The sequence below is a fragment of the Penicillium griseofulvum genome, assembly GCF_001561935.1.
Source record: "Penicillium griseofulvum strain PG3 chromosome Unknown contig_90, whole genome shotgun sequence".
Lineage (NCBI taxonomy): Eukaryota > Fungi > Ascomycota > Eurotiomycetes > Eurotiales > Aspergillaceae > Penicillium > Penicillium griseofulvum.
Window position 1 is genome coordinate 324527 of NW_024467451.1, and position 19942 is coordinate 344468.

The 19942-nt window shown below is 47.6% G+C and overlaps 8 protein-coding genes across 8 annotated transcripts; 1 reads left to right on the top strand and 7 right to left on the bottom strand.

Moving 5' to 3' along the window:
• Positions 1-43: 43 nt before the first annotated feature.
• Positions 44-2080, bottom strand: PGRI_044530 (MDR family MFS transporter; the record flags this gene model as incomplete). The annotated part of the gene is made up of 6 exons (XM_040792166.1): positions 44-475; positions 531-691; positions 766-1269; positions 1328-1598; positions 1653-1731; positions 1806-2080. The coding sequence occupies 6 exons, from the start codon at positions 2078-2080 to the stop codon at positions 44-46; spliced, it is 1722 nt and encodes a 573-aa protein (XP_040649222.1).
• Positions 2081-2653: 573 nt separating this feature from the next.
• Positions 2654-3799, bottom strand: PGRI_044540 (zinc-binding alcohol dehydrogenase family protein; the record flags this gene model as incomplete). Its single annotated transcript, XM_040792167.1, has 1 exon — positions 2654-3799. One exon carries the CDS (start codon positions 3797-3799, stop codon positions 2654-2656), a length of 1146 nt encoding a protein of 381 aa, XP_040649223.1.
• A 3640-nt stretch (positions 3800-7439) lies between these two features.
• PGRI_044550 (transcriptional regulator SPT3) lies at positions 7440-8580 on the bottom strand (the record flags this gene model as incomplete). The annotated part of the gene is made up of 3 exons (XM_040792168.1): positions 7440-7445; positions 7495-8322; positions 8374-8580. The coding sequence occupies 3 exons, from the start codon at positions 8578-8580 to the stop codon at positions 7440-7442; spliced, it is 1041 nt and encodes a 346-aa protein (XP_040649224.1).
• A 28-nt stretch (positions 8581-8608) lies between these two features.
• Positions 8609-9379, bottom strand: PGRI_044560 (uncharacterized protein; the record flags this gene model as incomplete). Its single annotated transcript, XM_040792169.1, has 1 exon — positions 8609-9379. One exon carries the CDS (start codon positions 9377-9379, stop codon positions 8609-8611), a length of 771 nt encoding a protein of 256 aa, XP_040649225.1.
• A 1012-nt stretch (positions 9380-10391) lies between these two features.
• Positions 10392-11653, top strand: dph5 (diphthine synthase; the record flags this gene model as incomplete). The annotated part of the gene is made up of 4 exons (XM_040792170.1): positions 10392-10501; positions 10590-10776; positions 10874-10998; positions 11056-11653. The coding sequence occupies 4 exons, from the start codon at positions 10392-10394 to the stop codon at positions 11651-11653; spliced, it is 1020 nt and encodes a 339-aa protein (XP_040649226.1).
• Positions 11654-12169: 516 nt separating this feature from the next.
• PGRI_044580 (putative MFS transporter) lies at positions 12170-14206 on the bottom strand (the record flags this gene model as incomplete). Its single annotated transcript, XM_040792171.1, has 2 exons — positions 12170-13308; positions 13369-14206. 2 exons carry the CDS (start codon positions 14204-14206, stop codon positions 12170-12172), a joined length of 1977 nt encoding a protein of 658 aa, XP_040649227.1.
• Positions 14207-15185: 979 nt separating this feature from the next.
• Positions 15186-15593, bottom strand: PGRI_044590 (uncharacterized protein; the record flags this gene model as incomplete). The annotated part of the gene is made up of 1 exon (XM_040792172.1): positions 15186-15593. The coding sequence occupies one exon, from the start codon at positions 15591-15593 to the stop codon at positions 15186-15188; it is 408 nt and encodes a 135-aa protein (XP_040649228.1).
• A 1739-nt stretch (positions 15594-17332) lies between these two features.
• On the bottom strand, positions 17333-19563 carry PGRI_044600 (arylsulfotransferase family protein; the record flags this gene model as incomplete). The annotated part of the gene is made up of 4 exons (XM_040792173.1): positions 17333-17619; positions 17678-19181; positions 19253-19381; positions 19447-19563. 4 exons carry the CDS (start codon positions 19561-19563, stop codon positions 17333-17335), a joined length of 2037 nt encoding a protein of 678 aa, XP_040649229.1.
• Between the last annotated feature and the right edge of the window lie 379 nt (positions 19564-19942).

Sequence of the window (19942 nt, forward strand, 5' to 3'; positions counted from 1 at the left end):
AAGGATGAATATAGTATTCCCAAGTCACTGCTCATCAACGACCCTACTTTTTGCCAGCCACCGCCAAATCTTTATCATCCCTCCCAGCAGACTCGTCAGTAATGACCTGAAGCTCCTTGACCTTCCGAATGTCCTTCCATCCAAGTCCCGGAGCAAATATCAAGACGGCGACGCTGACAGCAATACCAAGATACATGACCTTGTCAACGCTCTTAGTGTAGGCTGCTAGAACAGCGGTTAGTTCGGAGCCAGGTACCAGGTCACGGATGGAGCGGACTCCAGCATTGATGATGGCATCTGGGGAGAGGCTAATCTGTTCAGCGCGTTTCTGAAGCTCCGAACGAAGACTGTTGCTGAAGATGGCATTCGCGGCAATTAGAGAAGTGGCGGCACCTATGTTTTGCCAGAAGATGATAATAGCCATGGCAAGAGGAATCTGCTCTGGGGCCACGAGGTTTTGTATAGCGATATAGGGCTGAATCAAAGACACAGGTCAGTTGACAGGGTCATTAGTTAAGAGTCAAACTTACGGCTGCAGTTGTACAACCACTTCCAACACCGTAGAGAATCTGATACCCAATCCATTTTGCAGCTGGAGTCGTAACTCCCAATGTCGACAGAAGTCCGTAGCCAATAGATGATACCACACTCCCCACAAGAACAAATGGGAGGTAATAGCCCAAAACGGAAACTTCTCAGTGTCAGCAATGATCAGTAAACAAAGGGTTTTAAGAGAGACGAAAAGCTGCGAATAGAGGCACTTACTCAGGGTGCCGGATATCATGGTAAATAGAACCATAGCAAGTGTGATTGGGAGCATGTGAACACCGCTCATCAGAGGAGTGTCGTCGTGGATTGCCTGGAAATAAATTGCAATGTAGAAATCAGCCACAAGAACACTAGACAAGCTGAAAAACATTGTCATTGCAGACGACCAAATAATTCGGTGTTTGAGCATGGCAAGTGGCACCATGGCATTGTCCCCTTGATGCCACTCCCAGACAAGGAAGACAGCAAAGGTAGCTCCAGCGCCGACCAACAAGCCTATCACAACTGAACTGTCCCACGCATATTCATTACCGCCAAACTGGAGCCCCAAGAGGAACATGACGACCGCAGGGCAAATGAGCATGAACCCTGGGAGATCTAGAGATTTGATAGCAGAGCCAAGAACCTGAAGAGGCGGATCCTTGGGTTTTGGTTCGGGGATTGTGTTGAATAAAAGGAATCCGCCGATAATAGCACCCAAAGGGAGGTTAATATAGAAACCTAACGCAAAAGTATTTAGCCTTGGAAGATCTCAAATGTAAGGAATGGAATAACATACACCACCGCCACGAGACATTCGTAGTAAATGCGCCTCCAATGATGGGCCCTGTCGCAAGACCCAGCTGCCCCATGCCCATATTGAGTCCCATAAAAAGCGCCTGTTTCTGTGTTGGGAGGACCGTAGAAATGGTTGTCATTGCGCCGTTGGCCACTCCAGCAGACCCAATACCGGCAATGAGACGGCCGACGATGAACATGGCCGACGAATGAGCTGCTCCACATATGGCAGAGCCTGCTTCGAAGATGATGAAGAAGACAAGAAATGTCCACTACATAATGATCTTGTTAGAAGTTGATTTCTGGTCACGATACGTAAGATGTACCTTGATAGAAAATCGGCTGTAAAACTTGCCGGTCAAGGGCTGAAATGCTGCACTTCCAAGCTGGTAGGCACCGCCATACCTAGAATAGATTAGCATCTTGCAAAAGACAAACACCAGTCATGGCAGAGCCTATAAATGGGGTTATGTACTCACCAACCGACGTCCACCAACGAGTCAAACTGGGAGGTAATGGCTGGAGTGGCTGTGGAGATCACGGCAAGATCAAGGAAGAATAGGAAATAGGCAAGAGTAACTGATGTCAGGATAAAAGTGACCGCCAGGCCCGAAGGATATTCGCGCTTGAGCTCCGCGTCATCGCTAGGGGCACTGATCTCGGAACCGTCTTGCTTTTCCACCAAGTGGTTCTGCGAAGTCCCGGATGAGTCTACAGGAGGCTCATCCAGAGTCGACAGTTTTGTCTTGGCCATTGCAAGAAAGAGGGCTAGTTAAGTGCTGCTGGTGAAGTACTTGTGGACCTGGTATAATAGTTTTGACTAGATCTTGATCAAGATATACTGGAGCCACGTTCTTTTTATTCGAATTTTGATTATAAATTCACTGTACCTATATCTCAGATTCCGCCTCTTAGTATAAAATGAAGCGGACCTTGCCTCCGAAATCCGAAATCGATCAGGGGCTTCCTTTCAACTATGCGGACTTGGCCGGAGTGTGTAGTAGGTTGACTCGGAGTCTTCTTTCGAAATCCGAAGCTTATTTCAGTCCAAGTCCTCATATGAGAATTTCTAAATTGCGCGCATTCTATAGCACTGTAAATTAATATATAGAGAGTGCTATAATCCGAAGTGGATATTCGTATAGAAGGCTACTTTGAGCTTTATCCTAACATACTAGTATTGTCAGGTAGTCTCTGTACGGAGTACTGTGGGTTTCAAATATTGTTTTTATTCTTTCTAAGATGCATATTGCATAAATATACAATCCATATCCCGTACTGCCCTGATTAAGTCCATCCCTGACACTAGACATCTTCCTTCACTAAGCTAAAGCGTCACAACAAGTTTCTTTCCCGACACACCCTTTCTCTGGATATGGAGAGCCTCTTGGATCTTGTCCAACCCCTTGCCCACAACATACGGTGGGGGGGCTGGCACAAACTGGCCCTGTTCAAGTGCCTGTGGAAGGAATCCCATGTAGATATGAGAGACGACGCTCTCAGGGTCAACTAGGCCATCGACAAGGATAAATTTGGCTTCCACCCCGGTTCTGATGCGCGTCCCAGCTGATTTAATCATCCCGCCCATCATGCCCATCAAGTACGTGCCTTTGCCGACAAATGTCGTGAGTTTGTCGGCAGGTATGATGGCGCCGGCCACGGCAATGAACTTCCTGGTGAGTTTAGGATCGTGTTTCCTCATAACCGCAGTGCAGGCCTCGACGGCACCATTGCCAATTGTGTAGGCACCGGCCATCTCCTGGTCTTTCAGAGCGTGGAGTAGATCTTTGACCAACGTTTTGCTCTTGTAGTCGAAGACTCCAGTGGCACCAAGGCCCTTGACATAGTCAAAGTTCTTGGGAGATGACGTAGACAAGACTTGGTAGCCAGCGGCCACAGCAAGCTGTATGGCGTTGCTACCAACACTTGAAGCACCGCCAGTGATGATGACAGTTCGCGGCAAGCCTGACTTTCCCACAACATTGGTAGGTACCGGAATCCTAGGCATGTCGAGACCCAAATAATCCGGGTGAAAGAGGCCGTACGCTGCAGTTCCGAGGCCTAGTCCTAAGACACAGGCCTGTTCATCGGAGATGCTTGGGGGAATCGACGTCAACATATTTTGTCGCATTACTGTATAGAGCTGGAAAGCTCCCTCGGCAGAGCGGTTGACCTCTTTCGCGATGGCGACAGCACTACCGCAGACTCGGTCGCCCACGTGGAAACGCTCGACATCGGGGCCGACTTCTACTACTTCTCCAGCAACGTCCGTGCCAAAAATGAAGGGATATTTAATATAACCAGCAAGCGCTGGGCCAATGTATTGCAATACCCAGTCGAAAGGGTTAATGGCCACGGCGGAATTCTTGACCACGACCTGGCCCGAGCCAGGGCGAGTGTAGGGAGCATCGCCGACCTTGAATGGCAGGACCTTTTTTGCGGGTATCCAAGCCGCCTGATTCAGTGGTGTCATTTCTGTGAACGGACAAGGCCGATAGGCAAGACGAAGTAGGGTGGATTAAAGGGGACGGTGTGTATAGGAACTTGAAGGAACCGAAGCAAAAGTGAAACAAGCCAAATACCTCAGCGGAGTTATATGTACACCTATTGCCTCGATAGTACTTAAAAGCTCACAAAAGTCCAGGGGTTACAAGGCGAGTGCATACAACGGAATTTACTCGGTATTCAGAGGACTGAAGTCCGATTGAGGCGCTACGCCAACTTGGACAGTTCATTCTAATCCGAATGGCATATCATTCCATCTTTGTTCCCGGGATCAACAAGATAGATCATAGTGTAGCAATGTCTGTCCGTCTGTTTATTGGTGTTACCTCAGTGAGCAGTTCTACCTTCTGAGACATATAATCTGGAAACTGAGATCTAGATGCAAGCCATACCTAGGCTTGCGGTCCCTCTATCTCCCTTGCAAACCCAAGTCGGATTGCTTCTGAGTCATTGGGCTTCTATGAATAAGGCTATGCTCTCGGTTAGTCGTGGCTTTTGCTTCATCCGCCTTTCTGACATTGATGCTCCGAGTGTCGATCTGCAAGTCTTCAATTTAGTCTCTTGCTCGTACTTATTGTATCCCTCGTCTTTGTCTATCAATGTCTCGTCTAGTGAGAATTTGTTCACGTCGAGGGGAGATGGACGTTTTGGCTGCCTTCAGTATCATTTTCCCTAGAATGATCGGCCTCTAACACCGCAAGAGGAAATGTCTATAAAAGGAAAATAACATAAGGAAATATCTGAAAAGTAATACCGGAATGTCAACGGACTTCGGGTTAAATCCGACGGCATCTCACAATGTAAGACGGAACATTTAGTAACCCCGACGGAGTTATCTCCGTTCAACTCCGTTCAATAAACAAGGTATCTTTGAAGCCCCAAGAATCTCTATGCCATCAGTTAGGATATCCTGATCATATGTTGCAGTCGCTATGACTATGGAGAAATCGAAACCAACTCCCGGGCAAACTAGCACCTATGGCCAGGCTTGCATCCATTGCTACAAGGCAAAGTCCCGGTGTGTGCGTACTGCAAATGGCAATGATTGCGAAAAGTGATTGATACCGAATTGTTGCTCTTTGACATGAAGCTAATTATTGACTAGATGTATTCGCCTTGGGAAAAGGTGTGAGCCATCAGAGTCAGCTCGGAAGCGTAACATTCAAACAACCTCAGCCGATGTGTCCGATACGCGCATCGCTCGTCTAGAGGACAAAATGGAGAGCTTGTTATCTGCTATGCAATCTTTCATCGGTTCCACAAATGGTTCTGGGTCTTCGGTCAAAATTCTACAAACCCCTTCTCTCAACGGTGACAGCATTTCGTCAGCCTCTTATTCAACTAGCACTCTGATAAACCCTACGAGCACTAATCTGGGCTTCAATGAGGGACTTACATACTCAGCGGACTCTGTTACCACAGGATCAGTGAATCCAAATCCACCCTTTATGTCTCATCTTTATCCTCTATCTCCCTCTGTCCCATCTCCAAATCAGGCAGAAGAACGGCTCAATTTCTTTCGATCTCGAATGCTGCCATTTTTCCCTTTCATCAACCTTACCCCAGATATGACGAGCTGGTATCTCCGCCAAAACAGGCCATTCTTGTTCCAAGCCATTCACACGGTTACGACGTTCTCGACACAGGAAAGATTAACTCAAGTTGAGGAACTGAAGCGTATTCTGTTCACATCCGCTTTCATCAAAGTCGAGTCAAATATAGACCTGCTACTTGGCTTGCTAAGTTATCTAGCATGGAGTACCGACGCCTTTCTTGGCAGGGCAGACCTAATCTCTCGTCTCATGATGCTCGCCATCTCACTAGTATATGATCTACGGTTATTCAAGCCATCTTCGCCAGACGTCAAAGTCATGATGACTATTACCCAGGGACGGGATGACGAAGATGGTAACAGCACTGGCAATGAAACGCCCTACAGCGTATTGGAAGGGCAACGGGCGGTACTGGCATGTTTCATTTTGAGTTCCAAGTGCGCATGGTCTTCCTTGTTTTTTTTATTAACTTGATTACTATAATAACTCTGTGGGCCAAAGTATACTGACGTATGACTATGTGTAGTGTTTCGTCACACCTTGGGCGTCAAGATGCTATACGATGGACTCCACACATGGAAGAGGCACTTCAACTCATCACAATGAACAAGGCATGCGCCGCCGATGAATTGTTCGTTGCCCAAGTACGTTTGCAGCTGTTGAAGCAGAGAGCAGATGACGTCCGACAGCAAGACGAGTCAAATTCTGCTCGCACAGGAACAGCTCCAGCGGCCTCTGTACCTCGCATATTATATCTGAAAACTTTACGAAGGGAGCTGCATGAATTAAGATCTTCATTCCGCGCGGATCTTCAACAGATCGGTAAGAGCTTTCTCGGGTAAAGTACATTGCAATTTACTTTCGCTACAAAATAGCTAATTCTTCCACCTCGGCTGAACTGCAGACATTCTCAACACACATGCGCAATATGTCGAATTATACATCAACCAGCTGGCGTATTCTATCAGTCAAGATGCACCTCTAGATTTAGCTGGACGAAGGGGCAACGGTGGGATTCTACTAGGATTCGAACGACTTGATTGTTTGTGGCAGTCAGTTGAGAATATCAAATCATGGCTGGACAATTTCTACAAAATCCCTGGCTCAAAACTTGTCGGTCAGCCCTTTCACTTTTGGTCACAGATGATTCTGAGTATCACACTCTTGAAGTACCTTTCAACACTCAAAGACCCGGAATGGGATTGCCAAGCGGTGCGAAACACAGTTCACCTAATATCGACGATGGATTGTATGATTCAGAAGCTCGATCTAAGCAGCAAGGAGCCGGAACTCCAGTGCAATGACCATTTGCTGAAGTTTTTGTCCAAGCTTTTATCCAAATGTCAGGTGTGGGGTGAAGCTCGGTGGAACATGTCTTCTCAGACACACGATGATACTAGGCCATGTCAGGGTGACTCTCACAATAGCCATATCCCCGATCTAGATCAGATGATCTGGATGCAGTCTATGGATTTGGGAAATGACCAATGGTTTGAAGATGTACTAGGTATACCCACAATTCACTAGGTCTCCCATTGTGCCTTGCAGCATGGGGAAGCAATCCAGATCTTTACATTTATCAAGTTCAAGTTTCTATATACGGAGCACATAGTCAAATAAAGGTCTCTCTAACTTGTGCTTAATCCGTCCAGCTAGATGAAATAGTTAGACAAAAATAAATTAATCTAGCTCCCATATTTGATTATCTACTGCTCACTCTCAGCTCATCTACACGGGGAAGTGTCCCAACTATAAGGCGTCGGATAACATGGCGAGGCATGATTCAACCCCAACACTTATACCTACCCTAGACTAAATGTAATACCGCAGAGTAATCAATTAGGCCAAAGAAACAGTGCAAAAGCAAAAGCAAAGGTGCTACATTGAACTAATTAAACAAAAGGTGAATCCAGAAGAAACAAAAAATCTTGAAACCGCCACCAAATGCACAAACCAAACAAGACAAAATTGGGTATCGCCCGCAAACTCCCGCTGCCATGCGCCTAATTAATGAAAGGAGATCAATGCGAAATTGATCCTCAGGTGAGCGAACATTTAAATCTGGTGAGCTTGTTAGCATAAGAACATACAGTGAAAATTTATGACTCACCAAAGCAAGAGGTTGGCGGGGAGGAACACGGCCATTGTGCAACAGCATAGCGATCGACTTCTGAGGAGTAGCCTGCAGCTTACGGTAGGCCTCGCGAACGTGTCGAGGCTCAATAGGTGTGCGCCCCTCCTCAGGGGGGTCGAATAGACCGGTCTCACGCTTGCGCTTCTTGAGGTTCTCACCAGCTTCAGCGCCACCACGACGGTGCTTCTCATTATCCTCGGCCTCCTTAACTTTGAGTGCCTGTTCGGTCAGGGTCTGGACGATCTCGAATGTGAGGAATCCAAGGATGTCCACGATGTCGTCGTTTGGCTTTGATTCGGTCACAATGCCGAAGCCTGCCCATTCGCGGAAACGCTTGCTCTTGCGGTAGGTGAAGGAAGCCTGGCGACACTCGGACCAAAAGACATACTCCTCTCTGGTCATGTTGCGGGTACGTTCATCAGCGGCGGCAAGACGCTGGAGAGTCGCATAGTTCTGCTCCTCCTCTTCTTCGTCCTCTTCATCTTCACGCTCGGGGACCTGAACTGAGTAGAAACTGTTGACATCCCATGCAAGTCCGACCTTGGCGCGCTTGTTCTTGGGCTTGGGGGCAACGTCCTGGGGGCCTGCAACAACACCAGCCGCATCGTCGGCGGCAGCAAAGTCGGCAGCGTCACCACCACCCTTGTCATCAGAGTCCTTGACGTTTTTGCGGACGTCCTTCCAGGAAAGGAAGGTTCTCAGACGGGAAACCTTGGCCTTGTCATGGCGAATCAAGAAAATCAGGTCATCGGTAGAGATCGAGCGAACTCCGCGGCGAGTTGCCAATGCCGTGCTACGGCTAAGCTATTTGATCATTAGTGACAAGAGCTTCCAGGCAGAGGGACTACTACTCACAATTTCGATCACTTGTTGGCGGGTAATTTCTTCAATCAAAGTAGTGGTCTCAGGGGACGGTTCTGCTGTCTCTCCGGAGACGAACATCATCTTAAGATTGTTGTTAGTAGGCAAACCTTCAGACACGGTGGTGTCCACCATCTCATAATCTTCCTGGCTCTCGATAGTTGTCTCGGATGAACCTCCAGACACGTTGGGGTCCATCATCTGATAATTTTCCTGGCTTTCGGATATTTTACTCGGGTGAACCTTCAGACACGTTGGCGTCCACCATCTCATAATCTTCCTGGGTCTCCGTGGTTATTTCGGCGAAATCTCCAGACAGGTTTGCGTCTACCATCTCATAATCGTCCTCGCTCTCGATAGTCTTTCCAGATGGGGTTGTCTCAGCCACTGTTTTGTTGGTCGCGGCACTGTCAATCTGAATACTGAGCGAGTTGAAGATACGGAAGCTCAATCGAAATAGACACCAGAGACGACGGAGTTCTTCCTTTTCAATATGATGATGCTGGGGGTCATCATCGGAGGACTCCCCCATGACGATATCTGAATTGGAATCGTCCGACAGGTGCTCTTGATTCGCACCAGACACATCTTCAACACCATCCATGGAAATATCATTGGAGATATCCAAACCCGAGTCTGTATTTGCACTAGGCGCATTGACAGGGGAGGCATTGAGAGGAGAGGCATTGAGAGGAGAGGCATTGAGTGGATAGGCATTGAGTGGATAGGCATTGAACGAAGAGGCATTGAAAGAAGAGGCATTGAAAGAAGAGGCATTGAAAGAAGAGGCATTGGGAGAAGAGGCATTGACAGGAGAGTTGACGATCCAATCACTCATGGTATCATCAGGATCGTTCAAAGACATATCAAAATCACTCGAGACCATATCAGGATCAGTCAAGGTAATATCAGAATCACTCGAGGTCCCATGCGGATAGCCTTGCATGTATTCCTCATTTCGCGCACGTGTTTCCCGGGCCTGTTGCCAGTGCTCGGCCATCAAGCTGCGATCCATAGGGGAAAAAATGCTGGACAAATGTGGGAGAATAAATAAAATACCAAAGGATGCGTGGGTGGCGAAGGGTGATGGAAAAAAATCAATGCCAAAAGACGCGTGAGTAGCGAAGGATGATAAACTGAAAGAGAAGGCGAAGAACAAGAGATAGCCTTGTGACCCCCCCAATACACCAGGATGGAGCAGAGAAGGCACGACTTGTCTTTCCAATTGCTCTCAACTCTTGGGACCTTGAGATCGTCATTGGTCTTCAACCCAGTATTCCTCATTGGCTCAATGTCAAGTCTTCATATTCAAATGAACATTTGCTGAGAGGACTTCAGAAATTTATAGTATTGGCTCGTCGTCAAGATGTTCGCATGCCAACAATCCAACAATGCAAGGCTGAAAGGCCCAACTGGACCACGACATGGTATGAGAACAGGTGTATGGACCCAGCAACAACCTTCAGTATGAAAAATCGAAGTCGACAAGGATGCATGATGTTATCCCAGCAAATGAGTACGTTCGCAACACATGTTATAGGCCGCAGCACATGTTATAGGCCGCAGCACATGTTATTGTGCCGCAAACCCAGTCAGACGGTGCATGGACATCATATTTGCTAACATCGAAGAAAGCTCCAAAATTCCCAGTATTTTTTTCTTCCCATACAATTCGGTGGATCGAGATTGAGATGACTATGGTCCTGTGCCCAAAGGCAATGTGTTTGCGCCATGCAAGTATGATGTGTCGCCAAGGCAGCCGATAGGCACATATCCTCAGAGGTCTTTACGGACCTGACGAGGACATACGATCAAGATATTCGAGAGCCAGGAAGACCGAGATACCGAAAACGACAAGCAAAATGGACCAGAGATCGGGGATGAACTCACTTGCTGTATCTCCTGCCGATACTTCGGATTCCGATCAGAGCTCATGATGGCGGTCACCCTACCAGGGGAAATGTCTTTGGCTATATATATAAGTACTTACCACTGGTATTTAACCAGGAATAATGGGCGTTGTTGGATTGATTCAAAGCAAAGTCAGTGAAGATGGTCTCAAGGAGGATGCCCAGAGCTCTAGACGTGCACAAGCCGATCTGGGGGGAGATAACGATAACCGGTAATTCTTTGATCCGGCGGTGGCGGAGCATTCTGCCAGTATCGCGGGGCACGGTGATTCTTTTTTTTTCTAACTGTTTGTTATACAGTGAGATCGATTGCATTTTCTTCAATTGCATACCGAGGAACTATACGGTCAAGATGCTTCACCTGGTTGGTCTCGGTCTCGCCGATGAGACAGATATCACTGTCCGCGGTCTAGAAATCGTGAAGCGGGCCGAGAGAGTCTATCTAGAGGCATACACAAGTATTCTTCTTGTCGATAAGGAAAAGTTGGTAAGTTGGGTTCCAAGTCTATACTCATAATGCTGTATCCCAATGAACTATTGCATATATCATGCGCAGATGGGCTGATTGAACATAATACCAGTAGGAAGCGTTCTACGGCCGCCCCGTCATCGAGGCAGACCGCGAACTAGTCGAGACCGGCAGCGATGACATCCTAGCTGGCGGCGACAAAGTGGATATTGTGTTCCTAGTAGTGGGAGACCCATTCGGGTACGGTCTTTACTCACTTTACCCACAAGATGTATAGCTGACACCATCCTACCACAGTGCAACAACCCATACCGATCTCGTCCTCCGTGCTCGTGAACTTGGTATCGAGACCAAAGTCGTCCCGAATGCCTCTATCATGTCTGGAATCGGCTGCACAGGTCTCCAGCTGTACAACTTCGGACAAACAGTTAGCATGGTCTTCTTCACTGAAACCTGGAAGCCATCGTCGTACTACGACCGTGTGCGCGAGAACATTCAGATTGGCCTACACACACTAGTCCTGCTTGATATTAAGGTCAAGGAGCAGTCGCTGGAGAATATGGCGCGCGGACGCCGCATCTTCGAGCCCCCGCGCTACATGACTGTTGCGCAGTGTGCGGCACAAATGCTAGAGACCGAGGAAGAGCGTCAAGGGGGTATCTATGGACCAGATAGTTTAGCTGTTGGTGCGGCGCGAGTTGGTGCTGCCAATCAGCAGCTTGTTTCTGGTACGCTCAAGGAGTTGGCTACTGTTGAGATGGGAGCCCCATTGCACAGTCTTGTTCTTCTTGGCCGGAGGACGCACGATCTTGAGAGGGACTATATTCGTGAATACGCAGTCAATAAGGAAACTTTTGATGCAAGCTATGCTAAGGGATACGGAGCTAGCTTGTGAGAGTTGCCATTGTGAAGAGATATGCTTTCAAGATTAAATTCCATGATAACTATTAAAGTACTTGCTTCAATATACATACATATTTACTGAAGTCGTCAGAATTATCAAGCTTGGAAAGATAGTATATGGTATATTAGCATTCATTCGATTTGATCCGATGATCAACTGACCAGAGCAATGTCTGGATTTTTCTATTCTAGCATAACAAGACAAAATGAAAATGCTGTATAACTAAAAATGCAAAACAAATGGTATCCCAAACACAGAAACGGGAAAAGTAGATGCAGGAGTGAGATCAGAAATATCCAAAACATCACTGCCAACCGGTGCAGCAATGAATCCAAATAGGAAAGATATCAGTCGGAAATATTGAGGTGACCTGCACCAGCAAGACAGCGAGGTCGAAGCGTAATATAAGAAAAAGCACCCAACCAACCGACACCTTATGATATGCAAAATGTTGAAGCAATGTACAATTGAACTCTCAAAAAAAAGACACGCTCGTATTGGATCACATCAGATCTCTTCTTCCTCACCAGGAAGAATAATCTCATGTCCAGAGCCTTCATATACGAAGACAGCTGCAAGGCAGCCAAACACGGATACCAATGCAATCATCCACCAGGCGAAGCCGACCATGCCAATATCTAGGCCATATCCGTACCACGCACCTGAGAAGATAGGTCCAACGGTACGGAAGGCTGACGAGACAGACTGGCCAATTCCGTGAATCGTGCCGAGGACCGATGGGTGCGGCGAGCAGTTGTTTAGCAGGATGATGGAGGTTGGGAGAGTGAAGGTTCGGGCAGTGACCTGGAAGAAGAGGACGACGATGATCCAGAACCAGACCCAGGGGCCGTTGGCTTGGCCAGGAGGGGGAATTGTAGATGGAGCCAACGAGATATAGGGGGCGATAAAATATGCTATCGGGAAGAGGGAGAGGAAATACTGGTAGCTCTTGGCTGTTCCCAGACGGCCGTTAATGGTAGGGTAAATGGTGAACTGGAGGAACATGCCAATCACACCCAAGATAGCTGTCGCGAAACCAACGCTCTGCGGGAGCATGCCCAGTCCGCCTGTGAAGGCGAATGGCAAGCTCTGGGCGGGGCTTGCGGGGTCATTGGCATCATAGCGAGGAGTAGACAGAAAGAGTAGCCAGAGGTTGTTGAAGGCGCCCATCTGGAAGTCGAAGAAAGCCTGTGCGCCAAGTGTGCACAACACGTTCTTGGTCCAGATTCTTCTGAAAGGCAACGCCCGTCTGAGGCGGGCAGGCTTGTGTGCCTTTTCTTCGAGCTCATAGCTTTCGGAGGGGTCCATAGGCCGGCCTAGCAAAGGCCCGTCCTCTTCGTATTCGCGGAGCGGAAGCCTTGTATACGAGGACAATGAAGAGGGAACTACCACCTTCATGCAGCGCGCAAACACCTTCTTAGCGAATGCACCCAGGCCAGGTTTGCCCTTGCAAGATGCCAAGGTCTCTTCTAATCCATACGCAACCAAAGCTGCAGTTAAAGAGAGGAAACAGAAGTTTGCAAACATCGGCAGTGCATAAGGGTACGTCTCGAGCCATTGCACTCCATCCGCACCCCCGAAGGAAGAATTGGGACCAAAGAGAAGAGGATAGCTCTTAACGGGGTCAGCCAACATGCCACCCATCACTGCAAAACTGGTTAGCGACACCATAACTACGAGCAGCATTAGTAGAACAAGGTACTCACCAGGACCAAACAGCGAAGCTATGTTGAAGCCAATAGGCAAAATCAAGAAAGCCCGCGAGTGATATTTCTTCTCTTTAACATTCTCTGCAATCATAGTTCGAATAATACCAACGGTTCCGTTGATAGCGCCACCAAACGAGCGCCAGAACACGGCCTGCGCGAACGACGTCGAATATGCGACACCCAAACAAGACACCGCAGTGCCAATTAGACCAACAAGTAGAACGAACTTCCGACCACCCCACTCAGAATCGGCAACACGACCCCAGGGAATCGCCGTCGCAAATTGAGCAGCGGTAAAAGCACCCTGGAGAATTCCCGCCTGGGTCGCAACATCGGAGTCGGAGAGGTTCGGGTCAAAGGACTTGAGCTGATAGAACATGTAGGCCTGTAGCGAGGCGATCTGCAAAAAATCAAAGACACGGCAGAGTCCTAGCAGCGCCAATTGACCCTTTCGCGGCAGCGACATCCATGTTACGAGCGCGGGGCGGGCCGGCACCCGCACAGTCGGGGCCTCATGCCCCTGCAGTGTCAACACCTGTGGCTGGCCATGGTTAATGGAACGGCCGCGCATGTGTTGGGTTTTGCGGTCACCACCCATATCCATTGAGGTATTCCTTAACATGTTATCATCGATGGCGCACGAGTCGAGCGAGTCGTGGGAAGAGGAGCGTTCTTCAACACTGGCGAGGGATGTGTTGGACTCGCGTCGTCGGCGGCCTTGCGCGTTTTCGGAGGATTCGCCGGTGTTCTGGATGAAATGGAAGCCACTTGACCAAGATGTCGTACGCGCATGGCGGGCATTATTCGTTTTATTATTTCCAGTCCTAGCAGGCATTGAGGAATGTACTAGTGTAAGCCGAGGAGCCGTAAGGATCAAAAGTAGTAGTCTGCCCCTTTGGTTTCATGTATTTTTCGTAGTTTAGGTGGCTTCACAGCTTGACTATTATTGGCTATAAGAGAGAAGAAAGAGAAAGTGTGATGTTTTTTTCTTTTAATTTCCTATATGCTGTACCATCAGGGGAATTTGGTCGATGACGTCCGTACCTTTTTATTGCCGGGGTCCACCAGGAACATGAATGTTTTATTACCGTAACAGGTATTAAGGTCAAAGTTACACTAGTATCTTCAAAAAGCTTACTGTATTGTAAATATTAAAATACCATGAAATGCCGGTAATGGACCGAGCATGGCTTCTCCTAGCCTCGACGCTGAATCCACCCCTCTGGTTAAAGCTGGGGCTGTGCGAACTAAACCTATCCCCAGCGCAACTGGACTGCGCACGTGCCCTTGTCGAGAACCTTGAGCCATCCATGGATACTCCTGCATAACCCTTTAGTCATGCTCATAGAGCGCATGTGGGGACTGCCTTCGACATGGGAGAAACTAAACTTCGCCAGACTGTCTTGCGTAGTCCAATTCTAATTTGGTCCTAGTTCTTTGGCTCCATCCTACCACCGGCTTAGCTTCTATAGCTCTGTATACTGTTTGAAGCGAGAATAATGTAATGCTTAAGGAATTCACTCAATCGTTCCTCTCATCCATCTTACTAAAGAAAGGACTCGACACATAAAAAGGCCGTTCTGCAGGCGTCCCATCATGATCACTCCCTCCGACTGGCTTGGGACCCAAAAGCGACTGCATTCGCGCCCGAAACACCTCATTTTGAACCAACTTCCCAACAGGCTTCACTGTATCCCGCTCTCTGTCCACAAATCTTGCATCAGGATCCCCTTCATATGTCGACTCCGGACCATCTATCCATTTCTTCCCTTCACGAAGACACTCATTTTTCATTTCCTCTGAACTTCTGTTGATCATACTCTTCCAGAATCCCCCTTCTCCGGAAGAAACAACACCAGCATGCTCAAGCATTCTAACTGCACCAGCAACCCAGTCTTGGCAATTTCCGACGCCGAACTCGGGGATGTTCGATTCGTCTTTCCCAAACGCAGAGATCGGGCTAGCAGCTTGTTGGCTCTGTTCAGAATCGAGCGAAGCAAGCTCACAGCTACCTTTAAAGCCGGGTCCTCGAGCGGCTGCGTCCGCGGATCGTAGATGAAGTCTTCGTCTGTGGGGTTGCGTATATGGTGCATTTCGCAGGTTGAGGAGCCGTCCTCGTAGATGGCGATTCCCATATGGGAGGGGCCGTCGCCGAGCTTGGCGTTCCCGCGACCGTATATGTTTATTGAAAGACCGTAAGTGAGGGATCCCATGGCTAACATTGGTAGAGTAAAGGAACTATTTAGTTGTCGGCGGTTGTGCAGTTATAGATGTCCCAGTACCCCGCTACACCCCTCAGGCTGACTAGAACAACATCCATGTAGGGAATCAATCTCAGTTAGTTTTATGTAACGGTGACAAGAGCCTCATGGAGTGCCTCGGCGCCTATTGAAGTGCATCAGTCCTAGTGATAGGCCCATATGCTTGTTTCATTGGTCTACAAATTACCTCCAAGCATGGGAGTTGCAAATTAGTGGACCAATCACATCCATGATCAATCTTTAAGTGACTGCCTAAATAAGCCCACTGAGCCGCTAAGAACATCGAGAGAGCTTAAAAGCTCAGGATGAGGCTACCTCGCTTTTTCCCACAAGCAACATTGAAGAATATAGCCATTATTCTTTTTGCTATACGGTATTTAAACCTTTCACAGACCTACATCATAGATCTACAGTTATTTTCGCAGACAGCGTTATGTCCTCTTTTTTAGCATGCCCTTTTGGTAATGCATAATGCAAGCTGGAGAGCCTCACAATTTGCTCCGCCTTTTTACGTTGAATATAGCGTGATGAAAAAGATTGTCGCGACAGTGGAATTGATAAAGAGAATATAACATGGTCTACCGCTAGATAAGATTTCTCACTATGTACGATTACTACAACATAGTTCATACAAACATCCCATCTATAAAAACACTCTCTGGTGTCATATGTTGTACAAGTAGATTGACAACGATACCCGGCTTGCGACGACTGCTCCACATCCCCCTACCATTGGATCATGACTCGCGGACTCGACGTGTATCAACGTCGGAACTCTTGGCACATAAGGCACGAACCAGGGGCGAAAGTTACATATTTTAGTTTTATTTACTCCGCAGTACTTTACAATCCCATTTGTATTGAAAATCAATATGTACACATAGATGTGATTTTATTTATGCAGGAAATAATGTGTTTTTTAAGTGTCTGTTTCATAATTGTTTTAAGTGGATCCTGTATCCATAGAATTTGTTTAAGCTTGAATACATTGAAACTTTGAATATAATACAAAAGATAGGAAAAATCATTTCCGCCAAGGTTCTAGAGCCACCAGCGGCAACAGCTAGCGCGAGCGTTTCAGCCACATTCCACGTCAGTGAAAGCTTTTGTAGATCCAGTACATACAATACAGACTTATCTGTCAGAACTCCAGTCCTGGTAACCTTGGAAAGTCTGTAACTTCTAAGGTTCCCTTTGCATATTTTGATCGACATAGTGATAGTCATATATAATTTACATACCATGTAATCCCGACATTGTGCCATGACACATCTGTAATAGTCAAATACTATGTTGTACAAAAGTATAACGTATTACTTCTCTATAAGGCAGTCAATGCGAAGAATGAGTGCCCCGCGCCAAAGTTAGCTCCGCTCCGGAGTTACGTATAGTATCCACTAGATAGGTGTGGGAGTCGGCTTTATGTATTTTCGGGGATATGTATTGTATTACACATAATGGAAACGGGCCTCGAAGGAGATCCATGGATTATTCTTACATCGTGCCGCGTTGTTTTGCCTATTGTGGACTGTTTGTTCTACTCCTAGGTCTATGTTCTAGGATATGTATGATCCAACTAAAGATTTTTTTCCTATTTAAGTAGTATACGCAAGAGACGATGTATATAGCGACCGAAAATATGGTTTATCGTATGTTATGACAGTATGTATGCAAAGTAAAGAAGAAGAATGAGATGTTGACTATTCGTTCCGCTCTCGTTCACGCCTGTGTCCATACGGACTCCACTCACCCAGCGGGGAGTAGGAGTTTGTTTCGTCCTCTTCGATCCACCAGCGCCAATTCCACCAAGGCAGATCTGCTACCTGCACGGGAGGGCGTTTCCGCTCAGCCATATCGCCTATAGGCCTAGAGGACTCCTGATCCCGCAGTTTTTTGAGCGAACGCATTGTATAGTATCTATGTGTGAGGAAGATTCCGGCGAGGAGAGGGATCGCCACCAGGAGAACGGCACCCCAGGCAAGTAGGCCTGTGAACTTGTCAGTTTTTCCTCGGTTACCTGAGATATTTGCTCGGGTTATACTCACGACTACTGTTCCATCCGTTCGAATGCTTTGCAGTATCTGCAGTATTAGAAGGACGTGGATACCCGGATGAATTTGTCCAAATATTGGAGCCCGGGTTATCGGGGTGTATCCACGGCACAGTATTGACACCTACTGGCGGAATGAAAGGACGAGCTTCCTCTTCGCCGGGGAACCCATATCCCTTTGCGTCCAAGCAGGTTGAGGTAGCGCAGAATTCGCGCAGCTCAGACGATGGTACGAATGTATACTTGATCTCAGACTTTCCCAGCACGATGCCCTCACGATCCACTGCTTCGACCTTGGACCAAAGGAAAAAACTAGGGTTGGTGTATTCTGTCTCAAAGCCGGTCTTCGAAGTCTCATCCAGGAAGGTCCAAGGTCCGGTGATATTCATCGCTCCCCAAAATCGCCATGTGTTGACGCGGGTTGCGCCGTTCCAGCTGACATAGAAGCTGGTGGAAGAAATAGGCTCTGCGGTCCGAGAGTATGTCCATAGAGCAGGTGAGTCTGTCGGTTCACCGTCCCACTCAAACTTCATTGCGCGGTAGTTCATCACTGTGTCTTTGGCGAAAGAGCCCCAGAACAGTAGATTGCCCGCCTCGTCGTGCTCGGATACGAACGGGTTATTTCCCCATCCGATGAAGGCATTTTGGTTAGAGAGCACCTGTAGGTTTCCCTGGCTGGAGCTCACTAGGTCGTTTTGAATCGGGGCATAATCGCGGAGCTGGGTGGCCGTTTTTTCCACGTGGTTAATCATGATGATCATGCCCGCTGAATAGGTATGGGTCTTGTTGAAGCCGTTATACCCATTGTTGTAAAGTGAGAGAACTGTGTGCGTATTGTTCTCGTGCAGCCACCGGGCGTCGTGCTGCTGTGAAAAGTTAAAATTGATATTTCGGAACGAGGGCTGCGCGCCGTGAAGCTGCCACATCACCGAGCCGTCTTTACCGGAGATCTTGTAGATTGCAGAAGTATGCCTTGACGAGATCAGATAGTCACCGGCAACATTTTTGTCAACTGAGTTGATATGGAAGTAATCCCAGGGCTCATGCACGTTCAATCCCGTCCCAGAAGTATCCGTATGAGAAGGCCATGTATAGCTCGATGATGGATCAACATGATCGAGTGATCGCCATTCAAACAAAACTTTGTTGGTCTCCACGTCGACCTCCTGGAAAACACTCTCCATGATCCAACCTACCCCGGTTTTGATGTTCCAAGGTGTCATGTCGAATTGTCGTTGCTGGTAGATGGTCATGAGAGCGGTTCTGCCATTATCGATGGGACGGAATTCGTGCATGTCGCTAGAGGCCATTCCTCCACCCGGCTGAACTGACCGCACAACTCGGTAGTTTTTATCCATAATAATGCCATGCCCGCGGCAATATCCTTTCTGCTGGCTGCCCTGGAAGAAACATAGGTGATCGGAGCCGTTGTATTTACACACGTGCAGCCCATGAGCGTTGCCAGGTCCCGAGATACCCCAGCCACTCCACACTAATTCCTATTGATCGGGTGGAGGGTTAGCTTTTTTCATAAACTGCGAATATCAAATCCCACAGAGTAGAGACCTACCCCTGTGTTATCGTAAATGTACGGGCCGGGATTCTGAAGTTCGTAAGGGGTGATGAAAATATAGCCCGGGCTGAGCTTGTCTGGATCGGACTTCTCGACATTGAAGACGGGTGGGTATATATCAGGTCTCTGTTGGCCGGTAATACGGTTAGTTAAAAGGTACCCTTGGGGAATATCGGGCTAATTCAACTTACCGATTTATAAAATGAGGTTTCCTCTCCAAGCGCAATGTCAACAGCGCATAAGTAGAGGATACCAAGAAAAAGGAGTGACGGTACAGTTCCTAAAGAGGAAAACATGAAGGCTCCCATGGATTATTCGCATCACTTCCCTGATGCACGATATTCAAACCCTTTTTAAGCCGAACAAGAAGATCACCCAAAATAATGTATGCAAGTGAGCTTGTATTGAATGCAAATCATGGATTGGTGCAGGAGTATGAAAAATGCAGGCCAAAATTAATATTCAGCTAAGACAAAGAGGCTCAAGGTGAGTAAACAGTGCGTACGAATCCCTCTCCACCTGTCAATCCTTTTGCTTTGTATACATAGTTGATATAGTGGGTCATAAGTTGTGATGATCTTCTCTGTTCATTGGCTAAAAGCCATTTAAAGCTGGACAAAGTGCTTAGTCAAGTGAAATTCAGCCAACACCTGTCCAGTGCCAAGATGCCCAGTCCTGCTAAAAGTT